The sequence below is a fragment of the Podarcis cretensis genome, assembly GCF_951804945.1.
Source record: "Podarcis cretensis genome assembly, chromosome: 5".
Lineage (NCBI taxonomy): Eukaryota > Metazoa > Chordata > Lepidosauria > Squamata > Lacertidae > Podarcis > Podarcis cretensis.
In genome coordinates this window covers 34,831,579-34,846,520 of record NC_137174.1, presented here as the reverse complement: position 1 = coordinate 34,846,520, position 14,942 = coordinate 34,831,579, and the positions used below count along the sequence as shown (strand labels likewise).

Below are 14,942 nucleotides of genomic sequence, written 5' to 3'. Positions count from 1 at the left end.
ATGCAGTTCTCCAGTGGACAAATGTGTACAAACAAGTATATACTAGGGTAATGTGTGTATAAAAGTGCATGTATTAGTGAGAATAACTTACAAAAATACATTATATTAAAGAAATTGCTTTGCAAAAGTGAATATATTAGGCAAAGTTGAATACAAAAACGTGAATTAGGAAAAATTCACACTAAAATGCTGGTGAATTTTCATTAGGACTTTTTTTTTAAACCAAATGAGGAGAGCTGAATTTAAGATAGGAAGAATTAGAACCTGAGAGGAATTGAAATGGATGCACTCATCTGTAGTTAGGACAACAAATATATATGTACATACAGAACGTGGAATACTTCCTGTTTAAGTACATAATAGTACAAAGACTACAGTGATATGCAACCAGCAATAAACAAGATAATGGGTGCCTGTTCTGCCATCTGGGGGATGAAAGGGAAGAAGTTAAAACAAGGAAGGAAGGGGAAGGAAATTAAGCAAGTGGGAGTGATGTGGGAAGAAGCTGCAGCCCAAACTCCCATCTGCTTGCCAAATTGATGGGATGTGCAAAAGATATAGGGCTGATTTTTCTACCTTGAGCTGGCTACTTGAGTACTCAAGGAATGTGTCATTGTTTAGAAGAGGTCCAAAATGTGGCTAACCAGTTAGGGAAGTTGCTACCACTATATTTTGACTTGTAGCCTTATACTACAGTGGTACCTCTGGTTACGAACTTAATTTGTTCTGGATGTACATTCTTAACCTGTAACCATTCTTAACCTGAGGTGCCACTTTAGCTAATGGGGCCTCCCACTGCTGCTGCGCCGCCAACAAACAATTTCTGTTCCCGTTCTGAGGTAAAGTTCTTAACCTGAGGTACTACTTCTGGGTTAGCCGAGTCTGTAACCTGAAGTGTTTGTAACCCGAGGTACCACTGTACTTGGAATCTTTCAGGCAGTATGCATGAACTTTCCTTTTGAAAGACAGGTCTTCATCATTTAATGTTAGATTATTTTGATTTCAGATATTGCTGTCTCCCAGCTGGCTATAATTCCTGTCTACATAGTAGTTTACTGCGTAGCTGAATTAAGCTATGCTGATTATCTGAGAGGATGCTGCACGTAACAGATGTCTGATGTTTCTCAACACATCTCCTTTATTTACTAAAACCAAATTCATAAACCTAAAGCGGAATAATTACAAAACTCAGACCTCATTTATCATTTTGTGAATGATTAGAACTGTGGTGCCTTTTAAGTAAAATGGAGCATTTAAACATAGGGCTTGCAACAATTTGCTTCTCACACACTTTTCCCTATTTGTTATGCAGTTTTCTACTATAACAACAAGAATTGTTAGAGGTTTGCATTGGCACACTTTTGGAATATCTTTGTTCATTGTTTTACAGATATGCTGCATTTTGATTAGTTAGATTCCAATGTGCCATTAATAATTAACTATTTCATAGCAGCTGTTGTATAAAACCAGGACTTGGAATCAGGACAGTGCGTGGGAATGTGTCCATTGGGAAAGGGAGAATCAGCCCACAGCCACAAACCTGCCATCACAAGTAAGAACCAGCTGAGAAACCACAAGAATAGGAACATTTATGGAGAATCCTACATAGAAGATAACACTTACAGCTTCCTAACTCCATCTTACCCATTCAAATTCCCATGTTTGAGAGGGAAAGGATTGCTCACTTTTACACATAGGTACCTCAAAGTATCCAGCCCTTACAACCTTTCTGTGCCCATTCTTAACCAAACACCCAACTTTTATCTTTCGAAATGATAGATGTCCTTTGCTCAAATCCCGCCCCACCCCTCACAATTCATCTATTTTAAGAATTGCTAATTCATAATGGTCCATTCAGTGGGTGGAGCCTGAGACACCTCTGAAACTCTCTGTGAGTTTTTTACTGGGCACTTAGAGGACAAAGTCATTCATCTCTGTAGTGAGCTAGATGCCACAATAGATGCAATCTCAAGAGGTTTCCAATGACATAATATGCCATGTTTTGTGCGATCAGTTTTACTTTTTGCAGCCTGATGAGGTTTACAAGGGGCTTGCAAGTATGAGCCCAATGATGGGTCCTTTGGACCCCCTGCCAGTCATGGCAATGTAGCTGCAGGCAGGAACCAATTATCTTTTTCCCCAAATTATTTTTGATGTTCCAAATTTCACAAGGAGGAACCTGATTATCTAGACCCATTCCAATCTGAACTCATGCCTGAGTTCAGGACTAAATCTGACATGGTAGCCCTAGTGGATGATGACTTCTATAGAGAGAGGGGCAGGGGGAGTATGATCCTGTTGCTCTTACTAGATCTCTCAGCAGATTTTGATACCATTGACCATGGTATCCTCCTGGGCTGTCTATGGGAGATGGGTATAAGGGGCACTTTTCTGCAGTGGTTCTGGTTTTATCCCCAGGGATGGTTCCAAAAGATAGCACTGGATGAATGCTTCTTAGCACCCTGGTTCTTGAGCTATTGTTTGGACTTGCTATTAGTGGTTAGTGTCTTAATTTGAAGTCAACTCACATTTGTATTTTTCATTTCTCCTTCCTTGACTTAGAATGCCTCATAGAATTGTAGAGTTAGGACCACGAGGATCATCTAATGCCCTGCAATGCAGGAATCTTTTGCCCAACATGGGGCTCCAATTCATGACTTACTTGACTACCTATCTGCTCAATTTCAATAGTTGCTGCTCTTGAAATCTGGACATCTTATTGATGTTTTGCAAACTGCCAATAGTTTATTTTCTTCCCCTTCTTCTGTCATTAGATATATAATGGAATATTTTATGCTATAACACTTTCCTATTATATTTCCACCCTCAGTCTCAGAAATTGGTCTGTGATTTATTCTGTACTTTTCTTTTTTCTTACGAAGTCTACAATACTCCTGATACTTTGCTCCAGTTGTTCAGGCTGTCATTTTCAACTCTTGTCACCCAACTTCCCCTCTCCCACTTTTCTTATTGTCAGGCCTCTAAAGTGCTTCTAATTTCCATTCTTATTGGAGGAATTTGCTCATCCGTAGCTCTTGACAGTATTCTGGGTGTTTTGTTTTGTTTTTTGATTTGCTCCAGGGCGATTTTGTTACGTTTTTACAATGCAATGCTTTTCTGCATATATAGAGTGTATGCAGAAACATGTGCCTTGTTTGTGGGTGACCCAGTTTCATTGCCCTTCTGGTTGGCTCAAAGCCACCGTATTTGCTACTAGAGGGAATGGTTATGTGATCTGTGCGCCAATGAGCTAACAATCTAAATTTTGACAGTGTATGGGAAGAAGACTACAGATGGAAAGGTAAAAGAGGAAGGAGTAAAAAGAGATGAGTTTAAATGTAGCCATGTTTTACATACTTAAACTTCATAGCCTTGAGATTGGATTTTTCTTTGGTGTTTGCTGCTATAATTGCCTGTTACACCAAATTCAGCCCAGGTGAACTATGAAACACTGACAGGTATACACAGGAGTTTCTTAACTTTAGAACAATAAAATCTCCCTGATGCTTTTGGGCTTCTTTGTATGAGCTCCTTCTGTTCCCCCATAATGTTGATGTACAAGTTGGATCCTCCTAACAGAGGATCCATGTTGTGCTTGGCCCTGAAACTCTTCCCTAATCAGCTTTGGGGGGGGGGTTGCCCCACTCCAGGCCAGTGGTGCCACAGTTATGCCAATTAGCCAATCAGCAGTGTGGCAAGGCTTGGGGTATTTATTTGGCAGTACGACGTAGGGACCTTCTTTTGCTTCACGCTGCCGAACACCCACCCAACCACCCGTTAATTAGGTCATGTTTGGCCTTGCTTTGGACTTTGTTGGTCGCCTGTTTTGGAATGGGGGCCAGGTAGGAATTTTTTCCAATGTGGCAAATTGGCTGTGGCCACTTGGTTTTTGCCTACCTCTTAGCAATCGTCACAACTTTGTAAGGTTTGGCAGTTAGGCATTGGTTTAGGGGAATGTGGGGAGGGGATGTGCAGCCATCACCTGCCCCTCAAATGAATAGGGTATTCCGTTAAAGGAATCCGGGGGTCTGGATCTTGTCCAAAGCCCGGAGAGGGGCTAGGGCCATGCCAGGACCCCTGGGAACCCCAGGGGTGAGCACCAGTCTATATACATTGACGGAGCTCCCCCTGCTGGTTGTTTACCCTTCCAGGCTTCCTGCAGGGTGGGGCAGGAGCCAGATATAGTTTGATACCAATGCCTAAACCAATACTAGTCACATTTGTGTATTTTAATAAAGTTGTGGCCAAAATTTGCCCATTAACATTTAAACTAAATTCTGTCTCCACTGTGTCTTTATTTCCATGGGGGATGGGTTTGGGGGCTCGAAGCACAAGCGGATTTTCTCTTTATATGAGCAATTCACTTTAAAATTAATAAAATGTTATGTAATATAACTGGTTTCAGAAACATGATCAGACAGAAATTTAGTTTTCTTTTTGCTCCAACGCTATGTTGCTTTCAGTACATTTCAAAGAATTGCATTTGAGATTTTGTCATTCCAGTTGCATCATGCAGCATTAGAACTCAAGTGGTGCATGTCCTTGTAGGTATCTGAGTAGAGAGGTCACCAAACCTGGTTTAAAGTGAGTTCTTGGAGCTTAGATTGGAAGGAAAAATGAATGTTGAGGGGGCGAGGAATAATGAAATTTGATAGGGGTGGTATTGGCACCCAGAAAAACATGAATGCAAGTTGCCCAACTGTGTTGTGGACTATCGTCTGCTTCTTACCAGGATTAGATGTCCTGTTTGGTGTTCTGAAACAATTAAGAAATTCTGTGTGGGCAGCAAGGGTGATAGTTAGGGAATGCCTTTGAGACAGAAGCCTTTGCTCCTCACTCAAAAAAATGCAAGAGGGTCCTCAAATGCAGCAAACCTGGTTTACCATGTTTAGAAGTAATCCAAGTAATACACATTGCCATCTATAATAATAATAATAATTTATTATTTGTACCCTGCCCATCTGGCTGGGTTTCCCCAGCCACTCTGGGCGGCTTCCATAGAAACCAAAAATACACTAAAATATCACAGATTAAAAACTTCCCTGAACAGGGCTGCCTTCAGATGTCTTCTGAATGTCAGGTAGTTATTTATCGCTTTGACATCTGATGGGAGGGCGTTCCACAAGGCAGGCGCCACTACCGAGAAGGCCCTCTGCCTGGTTCCCTGTAGCTTTGCTTCTCGCAATGAGGGAACCGCCAGAAGAGACTCCCATAAGACCAGGTTTACAGTGACTTACCGTATTTTTCGCCCTATAAGACGCACTTTTCCCCCTCCAAAAATGAATGGGAAATGTGTGTGTGTCTTATGGGGTGAATGCAGGCTCCTTGGCTTCAGCGATAGCAACGCAAAGCCTCCGAAGCCTGCGCTCCAGAGGTTTCGCGTTGCTTCCGCTGAAGCCAGGAGAGTCTGCTCTTTGAGGCTGGCGGTGGGGGAAAGCAGCGCTTCCCCCATCGCCAGCCCCAGAGGATGGGGGCAGTGGGAAGGCGCGCAAAGCCTTCCTGCTACTCTCCAACCCGGCTTGGAGGCTGGCGGTGGGGAAAGCAGTGCTTCCCCCATCGCCAGCCCCAGAGGATGGGGGGCAGTGGGAAGGCGCGCGAAGCCTTCCTGCTACTCTCCAACCTGGCTTGGAGGCTGGCGGTGGTAGAAAGCAGGCTTTTCCCCAAGGAGGGAGAAAGGACGGACTGGCAGAGTCCGTCCCTTCTCCCTCCTGTGGGCTTTTGCGGGAGATGGGGGAATTCCCCCACCTCCCGCAAAAGCAGGCAAAAGCCGTGCGCTCTTTAAAGCGGCTGTGTAGCTTCTGCTGGCTTTTCTAGGAGGTGGGGGAATTCCCCCACCTCGCAGAAAAGCCGGCAAGAGCCGCGCAGCCTTTAAAGAGCGCGCAGCTCTTGGGGGCTTTTCCCCAAGGAGGGAGAAGGGACGGACTGGTGGAGTCCGTCCCTTCTCCCTCCTGTGGGCTTTTGCGGGAGGTGGGGGAATTCCCCCCACCTCCCGCAAAAGCAGGCAAAAGCTGTGCGCTCTTTAAAGCAGCTGTATAGCTTCTGCAGGCTTTTCTAGAAGATGGGGGAATTCCCCCACCTCGTAGAAAAGCCCGTAGGAGCCGCGCAGCCTTTAAAGAGCGTGCCGCTCTTGGGGGCTTTTCCCCAAGGAGGGAGAAGGGACTGACTGGCCATTTCTGTCCCTTCTCCCTCCTGGTTGAAAAGCCTGGTTGAAAAGTCTTGGTTGCAGGAGGTGGGGGAATTCCGCCACCTCCCGCAAAAGCAGGAAGAAGGTCTTGGAGTAGCGCACAGGCTGCGTGCAGCCTGTCCGCTGCTCCCAGAGCTGCGGGGGGGAAATCATATTTTTTTCCTTGATTTCCCCCCCCCCCCCTGAAAACTAGGTGCGTTCTATGGGCTGGTGCGTCCTATAGGGCGAAAAATACGGTAAATGCACCACTATTGTATCTACCAACTATTTCATGAAGCATGATTTCCAGGTGAATTTGGAAATTCTTGCTCAAGATAAAAATTTGAGGAGTATAAAGAGGAACAAAAAACTGCAACACGACTAGTAAATTTTCTGATTTTGCTCATGGCAGATAGGGCATGAATCTAAAACATTATTCTCCATGCTTGGATGGCCAGTAGAGGCAAGGACTTATATGTAGCAGCTGTGAGCTAAAAGCTACATTTTAAAGGATTCTACAAAATAGGATGTTTGGAACAAAAATCAAATACAGTGGTACCTCGGGTTACATACGCTTCAGGTTACATACGCTTCAGGTTACAGACTCCGCTAACCCAGAAATAGTGCTTCAGGTTAACTTTGGTTCAGGATGAGAACAGAAATCGGGCTCCGGTGGCGCGGCGGCAGTGGGAGGCCCCATCAGCTAAAGTGGTGCTTCAGGTTAAGAACAGTTTCAGGTTACGTACAGACCTCCGGAACGAATTAAGTACTTAACCCGAGGTACCACTGTAGGCATTTCCTTGGACTGTCAGTGTGGCTACAATTAGGTGGTGAATGTGGTTATGATTACTAGGATGTTGTATAAATATGCAAACATAAGGAAAATACTCCTGCTGCATCACACCAAAGGCCTATCTATTCCAGCTTCCTGTTTCCCAAAGGAAACAAGATGCTATGTTATTTTAACAATGTATGGTTAAAGTGGATTCAGACAATGTGTTTAACAGCCCATTAATATGGAACTGTCTTTCCATTAAGGAATAGACCTTGTATGGCTACTTACTGTTTTATTAAATGCACGTTAGGGACGCGGGTGGTGCTGTGGGTAAAACCTCAGCGCCTAGGACTTGCCGATCGCATGGTTGGTGGTTCGAATCCCCGCGGCGGGGTGCGCTCCCGTCGTTCGGTCCCAGCGCCTGCCAACCTAGCAGTTCGAAAGCACCCCTGGGTGCAAGTAGATAAATAGGGACCGCTTACCAGCGGGAAGGTAAACGGCGTTCCGTGTGCTGTGCTGGCTCGCCAGATGCAGCTTGTCACGCTGGCCACGTGACCCGGAAGTGTCTGCGGACAGCGCTGGCTCCCGGCCTCTAGAGTGAGAAGAGCGCACAACCCTAGAGTCTGTCAAGACTGGCCCGTATGGGCAGGGGTACCTTTACCTTTACCTTTAAATGCAGGTTATCTTTTAGTAATCATCATGTGAATGGTGTGGTCCTCCAAATCCATTCTTTTGCTGTAATCCTCAACAGGGAGGATTCTTCTGAAGCACTTGTTTCTGGATTAGTGAGACTTGCTTCCACATAAATAAGATTAGTAATTTCAGCTAAGACTTGTGACAAATAAGAGGGACGCAGTGGCACTGTGGTCTAAACCACGGAGTCTCTTGCTTTAGACCATAAGGTGATCCAAAGGTCAGCAGTTCAAATCCACGTGATGGGGTGAACTCCCATTGCTCTGTCCCAGCTCCTGCCAACCTAACAGTTTGAAAGCACACCAGTGCAAGTAGATAAATACATACTGCTGTGGTGGGAAGGTAAACAGTGTTTCCGTGCGCTCTGGCTTCTGTCACAGTGTTCCATTGCACCAGAAGCAGTTTAGTCATGCTGGCCACATAACTCAGAAAGCTGTCTGTAGACAAATACCGGCTCCCTTGGCCTGAAAGCAAGAAGAGCGTCACACCCCATAGTCACCTTTGACTGCACTGTCCAGGGGTCTGTTACCTTTACATTTTACCTACATTACAAATAGAAACATCCCAGTATAAACTATGATGGAAGATGTAAGAGCTAAAAAAAGCATCCTAACTGGATTAAAAATAGATCTGTGAAGTACATTGACTAGGTTACAAAGCTTATCACAATATGTTCTTTATAATTCAGCTATGAAGAGATTTGTAAGCTGATCTTCCATTTGGCAGCATTTTAGCCTTCTCCCCCTTTAACATGCACATCATGGCAAGTGTAAAATGATCAATAAGCAACTGTGTCAAACAAGGTTATTCCATGAACCACCACAGGCTCTGAGCTGATTAGCTTCCAAGATCAGATGTAATGTGTTGGCCATAGATGCAAGGTTATGGAAAGGACCTAATAAACAATCAAATGGAGTTTATTTCCCATCAGAACCTTTTGAAATAGGATTACCAGGATTGCTTCACAATATGCTTTTGCAGTTTTTTTATTTACTTTTGCTTTTTGTAATCTTTTTTTGCGCCTCTGACTTCTAGCATCCCCCTCCCCACCTACGGCCATTAGGGGACAACATAGTTGGGCAGCTGCCATGGCCCAAGTCCCAGACAGCAACAGCTGACAGGAGCCCTGATTGGAGTTCCCAACATTGTGGCTGAATTTTCTTTATCACTGTGTGTATGCTCCTCAGTGCTCATAATATTATCAGCTAAGGGAGAGCAGCAGCAACAGGGACTACCACAAGAACCAGAGCCTTCTCCCTCTGGGTCCATCAGGTAGCAGCAGGAAAAAGGATGAAGAACATGAACTGCCACATGGCATGCCCAGAGAGAGAGGGATGTTGGTGACTTTTGCTGCAGCTGCTTGTCACCTTTCTGTCTGGACCCACTGAGTAGTGGACACAAGGAAAATAACAGCTGTAGAGAGAGTGGGAACACTCTCTACCTTAAAGCTAACCCATGTTTTGTGAATGGACCAGTGGATCAAGGGGCAAAGAAGACAGCTGGCCATACCTCAGCCACCCACCCAAAGTTCTTTAACTAAAGGAGAGCCTAAGCAATGTACAGTGGTACCTCGGGTTACATACGCTTCTGGTTACAGACTCCGCTAACTCAGAAATAGTACCTCGGGTTAAGAACTTTGCTTCAGGATGAGAACAGAAATCGTGATCCAGCGGCGCAGCGGCAGCTGGAGGCCCCATTAGCTAAAGTGGTGCTTCAGGTTAAGATCAGTTTCAGGTTAAGAATAGACCTCCGGAACAAATTAAGTACTTAACCCGAGGTACCACTGCACTATATGCGGGGCTTCCCTTACACTTTACCTGGAAACTGCAGTTGCTGTCAGCATGTGACACCTCTGCTCAAAGATCTGCACTGGTTAACTTGTTTCAGTCTGTGGAACCAGCACTGCTTGCTTACAAGTGTCAAATAATATCTGTGCTTGTAAGAAATTTGTACCTTGTGTGGCAGCTACACTTTGGAACTTCCTGCCTATTGACATCAGGCAGGTGCCTTTGCTGAACTCTTGTTTGCACCTGCTTAAAACATTTTTGTTTACACAATCCTGTCCAGACACATGGATTAGATTCTAAACAGTTACAGGTATGACAGAATCACTGCTATATACATATAGTAAACTGGGAGAAAAATAATATTCATGAAGGTCTATCAGAATTACATTCTTTTTTTTAGTCTAGCAATGTGAATAAAATGTTGAAACCTTAGTCAAGCATAATGTCTTAGGGTTGCTTTGCACATGCATTTAACATATATATGTTAACATATTTAACATAACATTTAACATATATATATATATATATATATATATATATATATGTTGCTGGTCATGTTAGCAGTCAAATGCGGTTATTTTTGGTCATGTGATTTATTTATTTTTGTTGCTGGTAGTATACTCTCCGGCACAAATGAAGGTGTGCATTTTAGTGTGCTCCCGAGTAATGACAACCAGCAGAAAATAAACATGTGTAATTAATAAAAAATGCCATTAACACCAAACATTCACATTTTTATTAGGCATGCTAGTAAATTAAACACACTGACCAAGGTGTAACTAGTTTTAAATGCCCAAGAGTTTCTTCTGAACTGTGTTCACCCCCATAATACATGGTCACCTGTTTTTGAAACCTAAAGGACTATACTTAAAAAAAGAAGCAGCGCTTTTGAATGTGTTTCAGGAAGACACCTACATCCAGCTGGAATAAATGAGCTAAAAGGGCACGGCTAAATAAGTTCCCTCTAATTTTTACTTAGTTAGCCCATGTGACCTTACACATAGTCTGTTTTGGAATGCTTGAGAAACCATCTGTTCTGTACATGGTAAATGTTAGAACCATATACAGTTTCTGAAGAACAAAGGTGGCAGCACATGGGTGAGGTCTTTTCTTTTTCTGGCACCCAAGTACTTCCCAGATGAAACTTCAGTAAGTGAGTGGAACCTGTTCTCCCATTTGCCCTCTTAGCCTTTCTAAAAATACTGCAATCCCCAAGAAGAAGCTATTTTGGGAGATGCATCTGCATGGGTATACCCTTGGGAGGCTTAGTTTTGGCATGTGCACATGTGTCAGTTTCACATGGCTTACATAGCTCGGACTGTGCACACTTATTACAAGCCTCTCTGTACACAGACTCGAGAGACAACTCCTGGATCTGGGAACCACAAAGCTTTTCAATTTGTAGGCTGAGTTTCTAAACGCAGGAGGAGGGGAAACGTTCTTTTAGAAATGTTAATGGGTGTCTGAAATAATTCCTTTCAGACATCCACACGCCAGTTCCTCAGCTTATTGGATCTGATTTCATAAAACCTGGCTGTGGTTTCTCTCCGGGGACCTTAATGATCTTGCCACTTTCAATAAACATTTATAGAAACTGCCAGCTTGCGGACAAGAGAAACTCATATGAAAGACTTTATCTTCCAGAAATATTGAAAAGCAAAAAAAAAATTAAAATCCTCCAAAAAAAACCCCCACCCCGTCCACCTTCACGAGAAGATTAATAGAAACTGTCAAGATGTAGCCTTCAGTTGATAACTGGAATTGAATTATAGCGCAAAGCATTTGCATTACACAGACATTCTGTTGGCACCTCTGGTTTATTTTGGGGGCGGAAATGCAAACAGGTTTTGAACGTGGACCAATAAGACAATGGGCGAGAAAACAAAGAAACTTTGAGAGACAAGATGGAAATTAAGCTTGTAAACTCCGTTCAGCGCGCATGTCATCCAGGAACAGAGTTATGTAGCACTCATGTTTGCACTTCTAAGAAATTTCCATTTTTTCGCATTAAAAAATCCAGATATGAAGCCGAAGCTGCCTTCTTTGCCAACCTGAAACTATCTGACTTCAACATCATTGACACACTTGGAGTTGGAGGTTTTGGAAGAGTTGAGCTGGTAGGTAACAGTTCTCTTTTTAACATGTTAACTCTGTTTTGTGGGTTTGCTTGTGGGGGGGAGAGAGGATTGGGAAGGATATTTATCTTTTCCTTGTTCGGTACCCAATGAAGAGAAATATTAGTGAAGATAAGGGTGGAAAGCTGTCAGTCACTAAAAAGCAGTGATAAACTTTGCAGTAGTGAGAAAAAAATAAATCTGAATAAACTCCTGTCACTGCCTTTGTAAGTCTGGGTTTTTCATTCTCCAGAGTACCTTGTATTTAAATAATGTGACAGCTGGGGGAGCAGGGGAATCTTCCAGCCAATATATTGAAATAAGGACTCACATGGGCTGTGGTACAGTTTCAGAAATAATGCAATATTTATCATTTCCTCATTGCTATTATGTTTGCTTTGCTCTAGGTATTTGCAATTAAGATAAAAAACAACCATTTTCCAACTTTTAATAGAATTATGCAATAACCAAAATAGCAATTTTAATGTGCTGTTGTTGTTGCTTTAATTTTATATATTCTGTTTGCATTCTGTTTTATATGGCTTTGTATGGTTAGGTCCCATGGGAATTTATGCTGAAGGCATGTGATATATATTACATAAATAAGTAAACAATATTAACAGAATTATATCGACCTTTAAATATATATAAAATGAAGATACTGGTGATCAATATGTATTTTTTTGGTTCTATATATGTGTATGCTTCAAATGTATAAAAAGAGGAGAATATATTATTAGTTGGGTGACTCATTTGTGAGTAACAGATTTATAGCAACAAGGAGGACTCCCTGATACGTGACACCTGTCAGACTCTTAGGAACTCCTTTAAGTTATGTACAGTGCAGTAAACAGGTTTTCTGCTGCCTTTCCAAAAATAAAGGGATATCCCTTCCATAAAAGCAAGGCAAGCAAGCAGTCATGCCATTAACAACCTTTTCTTTGGATTGACTTGCAGTTTGTGAGCACAATCCAGAGATGTACACACAGTACACCCATAATTATTTGTATTTAAAGTTTAAGCAGGTGATTGCTATGAGCCAAAGAACTTTGCAGCTAAGGCTGCAATACTAAATGCACTTACCAGGGAAGAAGTAAGCCTCATAGAGTGGGAGTTACTTCCAAGTAAATATGCATATGATTGTGCCACAATTCCTTGAAGAACAGCTCATATAATGCATATTGAAACAGACGGGGGTTCCAGGTGAGATTGTGATATGGCATTGGGGGCCTGCCATTTGGGAGGGATGTCCGGCATTTAATTGGACATGCCCGGTTCATCTACCTAGACTAAGAATAATCTCAGCCAACCTAACTACAGGCATGTGAAAAGAAAATGCTAAGCTAAAAGACTTCATATCAAGCAAGTTCAAGAACTTTGGAATGGGTTAGACCACTGTGAAAAGTGGACCGAACCAATTTCTTCTCCATTCCCCGCCAAGCACCAAATTGCTGTGCAGTGACAGGTGTAGAATGTCATGCACATCTGGTTGGTCACTATGCAAACAGGATGCTGGACAAGATGGGCCACTTACCTGATCCAGCTTGGCTCTTCTTATGTTCTTAGAGCTGTATTTTTTATTTCTCTGGAAAAACATTAAGTAAAAAAAAAAAATGCTTACATGCTGTTTATAGCACTAACTTGACTTCTGTGGTGGGAATTCTCCCATCACCAAGGTGTAACTTTGCTATCATGTAATCAGTGGTAAGATTGAAAACTGGAATGTCTGTGATTCAGAGCTAGTACTGGCTGGTGGGCTGTCAAGAATGCACTGGCCGACACTTTAATGTTCAGATGTGGCTTGTGGGGAGAATGTCGGGAAAGAATGGGAAAAAGCCAGTAGGAACACCATCAGAGAGAAAAGCATCTCGACAAGAGAAAATTAAAGATCTAGATATATTATGGCTGAAAATAAAGGAGGAATTTAAACAGAATGAAATTCATATGGAGAGAAAATTAGGAGAGATGCACGAATCGATTGATAAAAAGATAGAGGGAATTGTCAAATAAGATAAAAGAACTAACGACCCGTTCAAAGACTTTAGAAGATTCAAATAAAAAAATACAAAGAGAGATGAAAGATCAGAGAAAGGAGGCAGAAAAATTAAAAGAGAATTTTGGAGAATTGAGTAGGACCCAGGACCAGGTTTTGGATAATTTAGCAATGATGGAAATGAAACAAAAACAGCTAAATTTAAAATTCAGAGGAGTAGGAGAAGTTGTTAATGAGGATATTAAAGGAAAAATGATCAAGGAACTAGCAAAGTGGTTAGCACTCAATGAAGAGGAAGTTGCGCAAACAATAGAAAATGCCTTTAGAATAAAAATAAGGTCCAAACAAACTAAATTGAAAAAGGTTCTGGGAGACTATTTAGTGATTTTCAAATCGATAGAGATGAGAAATGTAATACTAAGAGAAAGTTACCAAAAAAAACTAATAATTGAAGGTAGACCAATTATTATCTTCAAAGAAATACCAATCAGGCTCCTGCGTAAAAGAGAGGGGTACAAACAGTTAGTAAATACTTTGAAAAAGAACAGCATACAACATAGATGGGAGGAAAAAAGATTCAAGATTACTGAAAGCCAGGAAGTGGGTAAATTTCTGCGTAGATATGAAAAAGATCTTGGGAAGATTGAGGAGTGATATGGAAGGAAAAGCGGAGATATCGAGGAGAGAGGAGGCATAAAAGAGAAGGCGAGTGGGGAGAGGGAGGGGGAGCGGAGGGAGAGGAGGAGGAGAAGGAAGGAGAAGGAGGAGGGGAGGAGGAAGCGGAAGAGGAAGAAGAAGCAGAAAGCAAAACCACCCGAATCTAAATTGGTAACTTACTGGTCTATTAGTAGACAAACGTAACAATGAACCTAAAAATCTTAACATGGAATGTAAATGGTATGAATGAAAAAACCAAAAGGAATAAAATTGTAAGTGTCTTGAAAAAGAAAAAGTTGGATGTAATCTGTATACAAGAGACTCACATGATCAAAAAGCATAAACACATTCTGATAAATAAGAAATTAGGAGTAGAATTTATAAACTCCACGGTAGAGAAAAAAGAGGAGTAGTAACATATGTCAATGAAAAATGGGAACCTAAACTGATCTACAAAGATGAGGAAGGAAGGATATTGGGGGTGCAAATCAACTTCCAGGGGGAAAAACTAAATGTGGTAAACATATATGCCCCAAACTCAAATAAATTAGAGTTTTTCAAGAAATTAGAACAAATCTTATTAGAATTAGAAAACAACAGGACGATACTATTGGGAGATTTCAATGCAGTGCCAACACCAGAAATCGATAGACAAACAGAAAAGAAAAAAACGAAACCAAGGGAAGCTACCGAAGGCATTTGAAGATTTGGAAGAAAACATGGACTTAATAGACATCTGGAGACATAAGCATCCAACAGA

At 42.1% G+C, this 14,942-nt stretch overlaps 1 protein-coding gene across 4 annotated transcripts in view; it reads left to right on the top strand.

The window, feature by feature from the left end:
• PRKG1 (protein kinase cGMP-dependent 1) overlaps window positions 1-14,942 on the top strand; it is a 660,310-nt gene that overhangs the window by 613,300 nt on the left and 32,068 nt on the right. For all 4 annotated transcript variants that reach the window (XM_079976270.1, XM_079976269.1, XM_079976271.1 and 1 more), the window contains one exon: window positions 11,439-11,535. In XM_079976270.1, coding sequence (XP_079832396.1) covers window positions 11,439-11,535 — 97 coding nt within the window. The remainder of the gene's footprint in view (window positions 1-11,438; window positions 11,536-14,942) is intronic.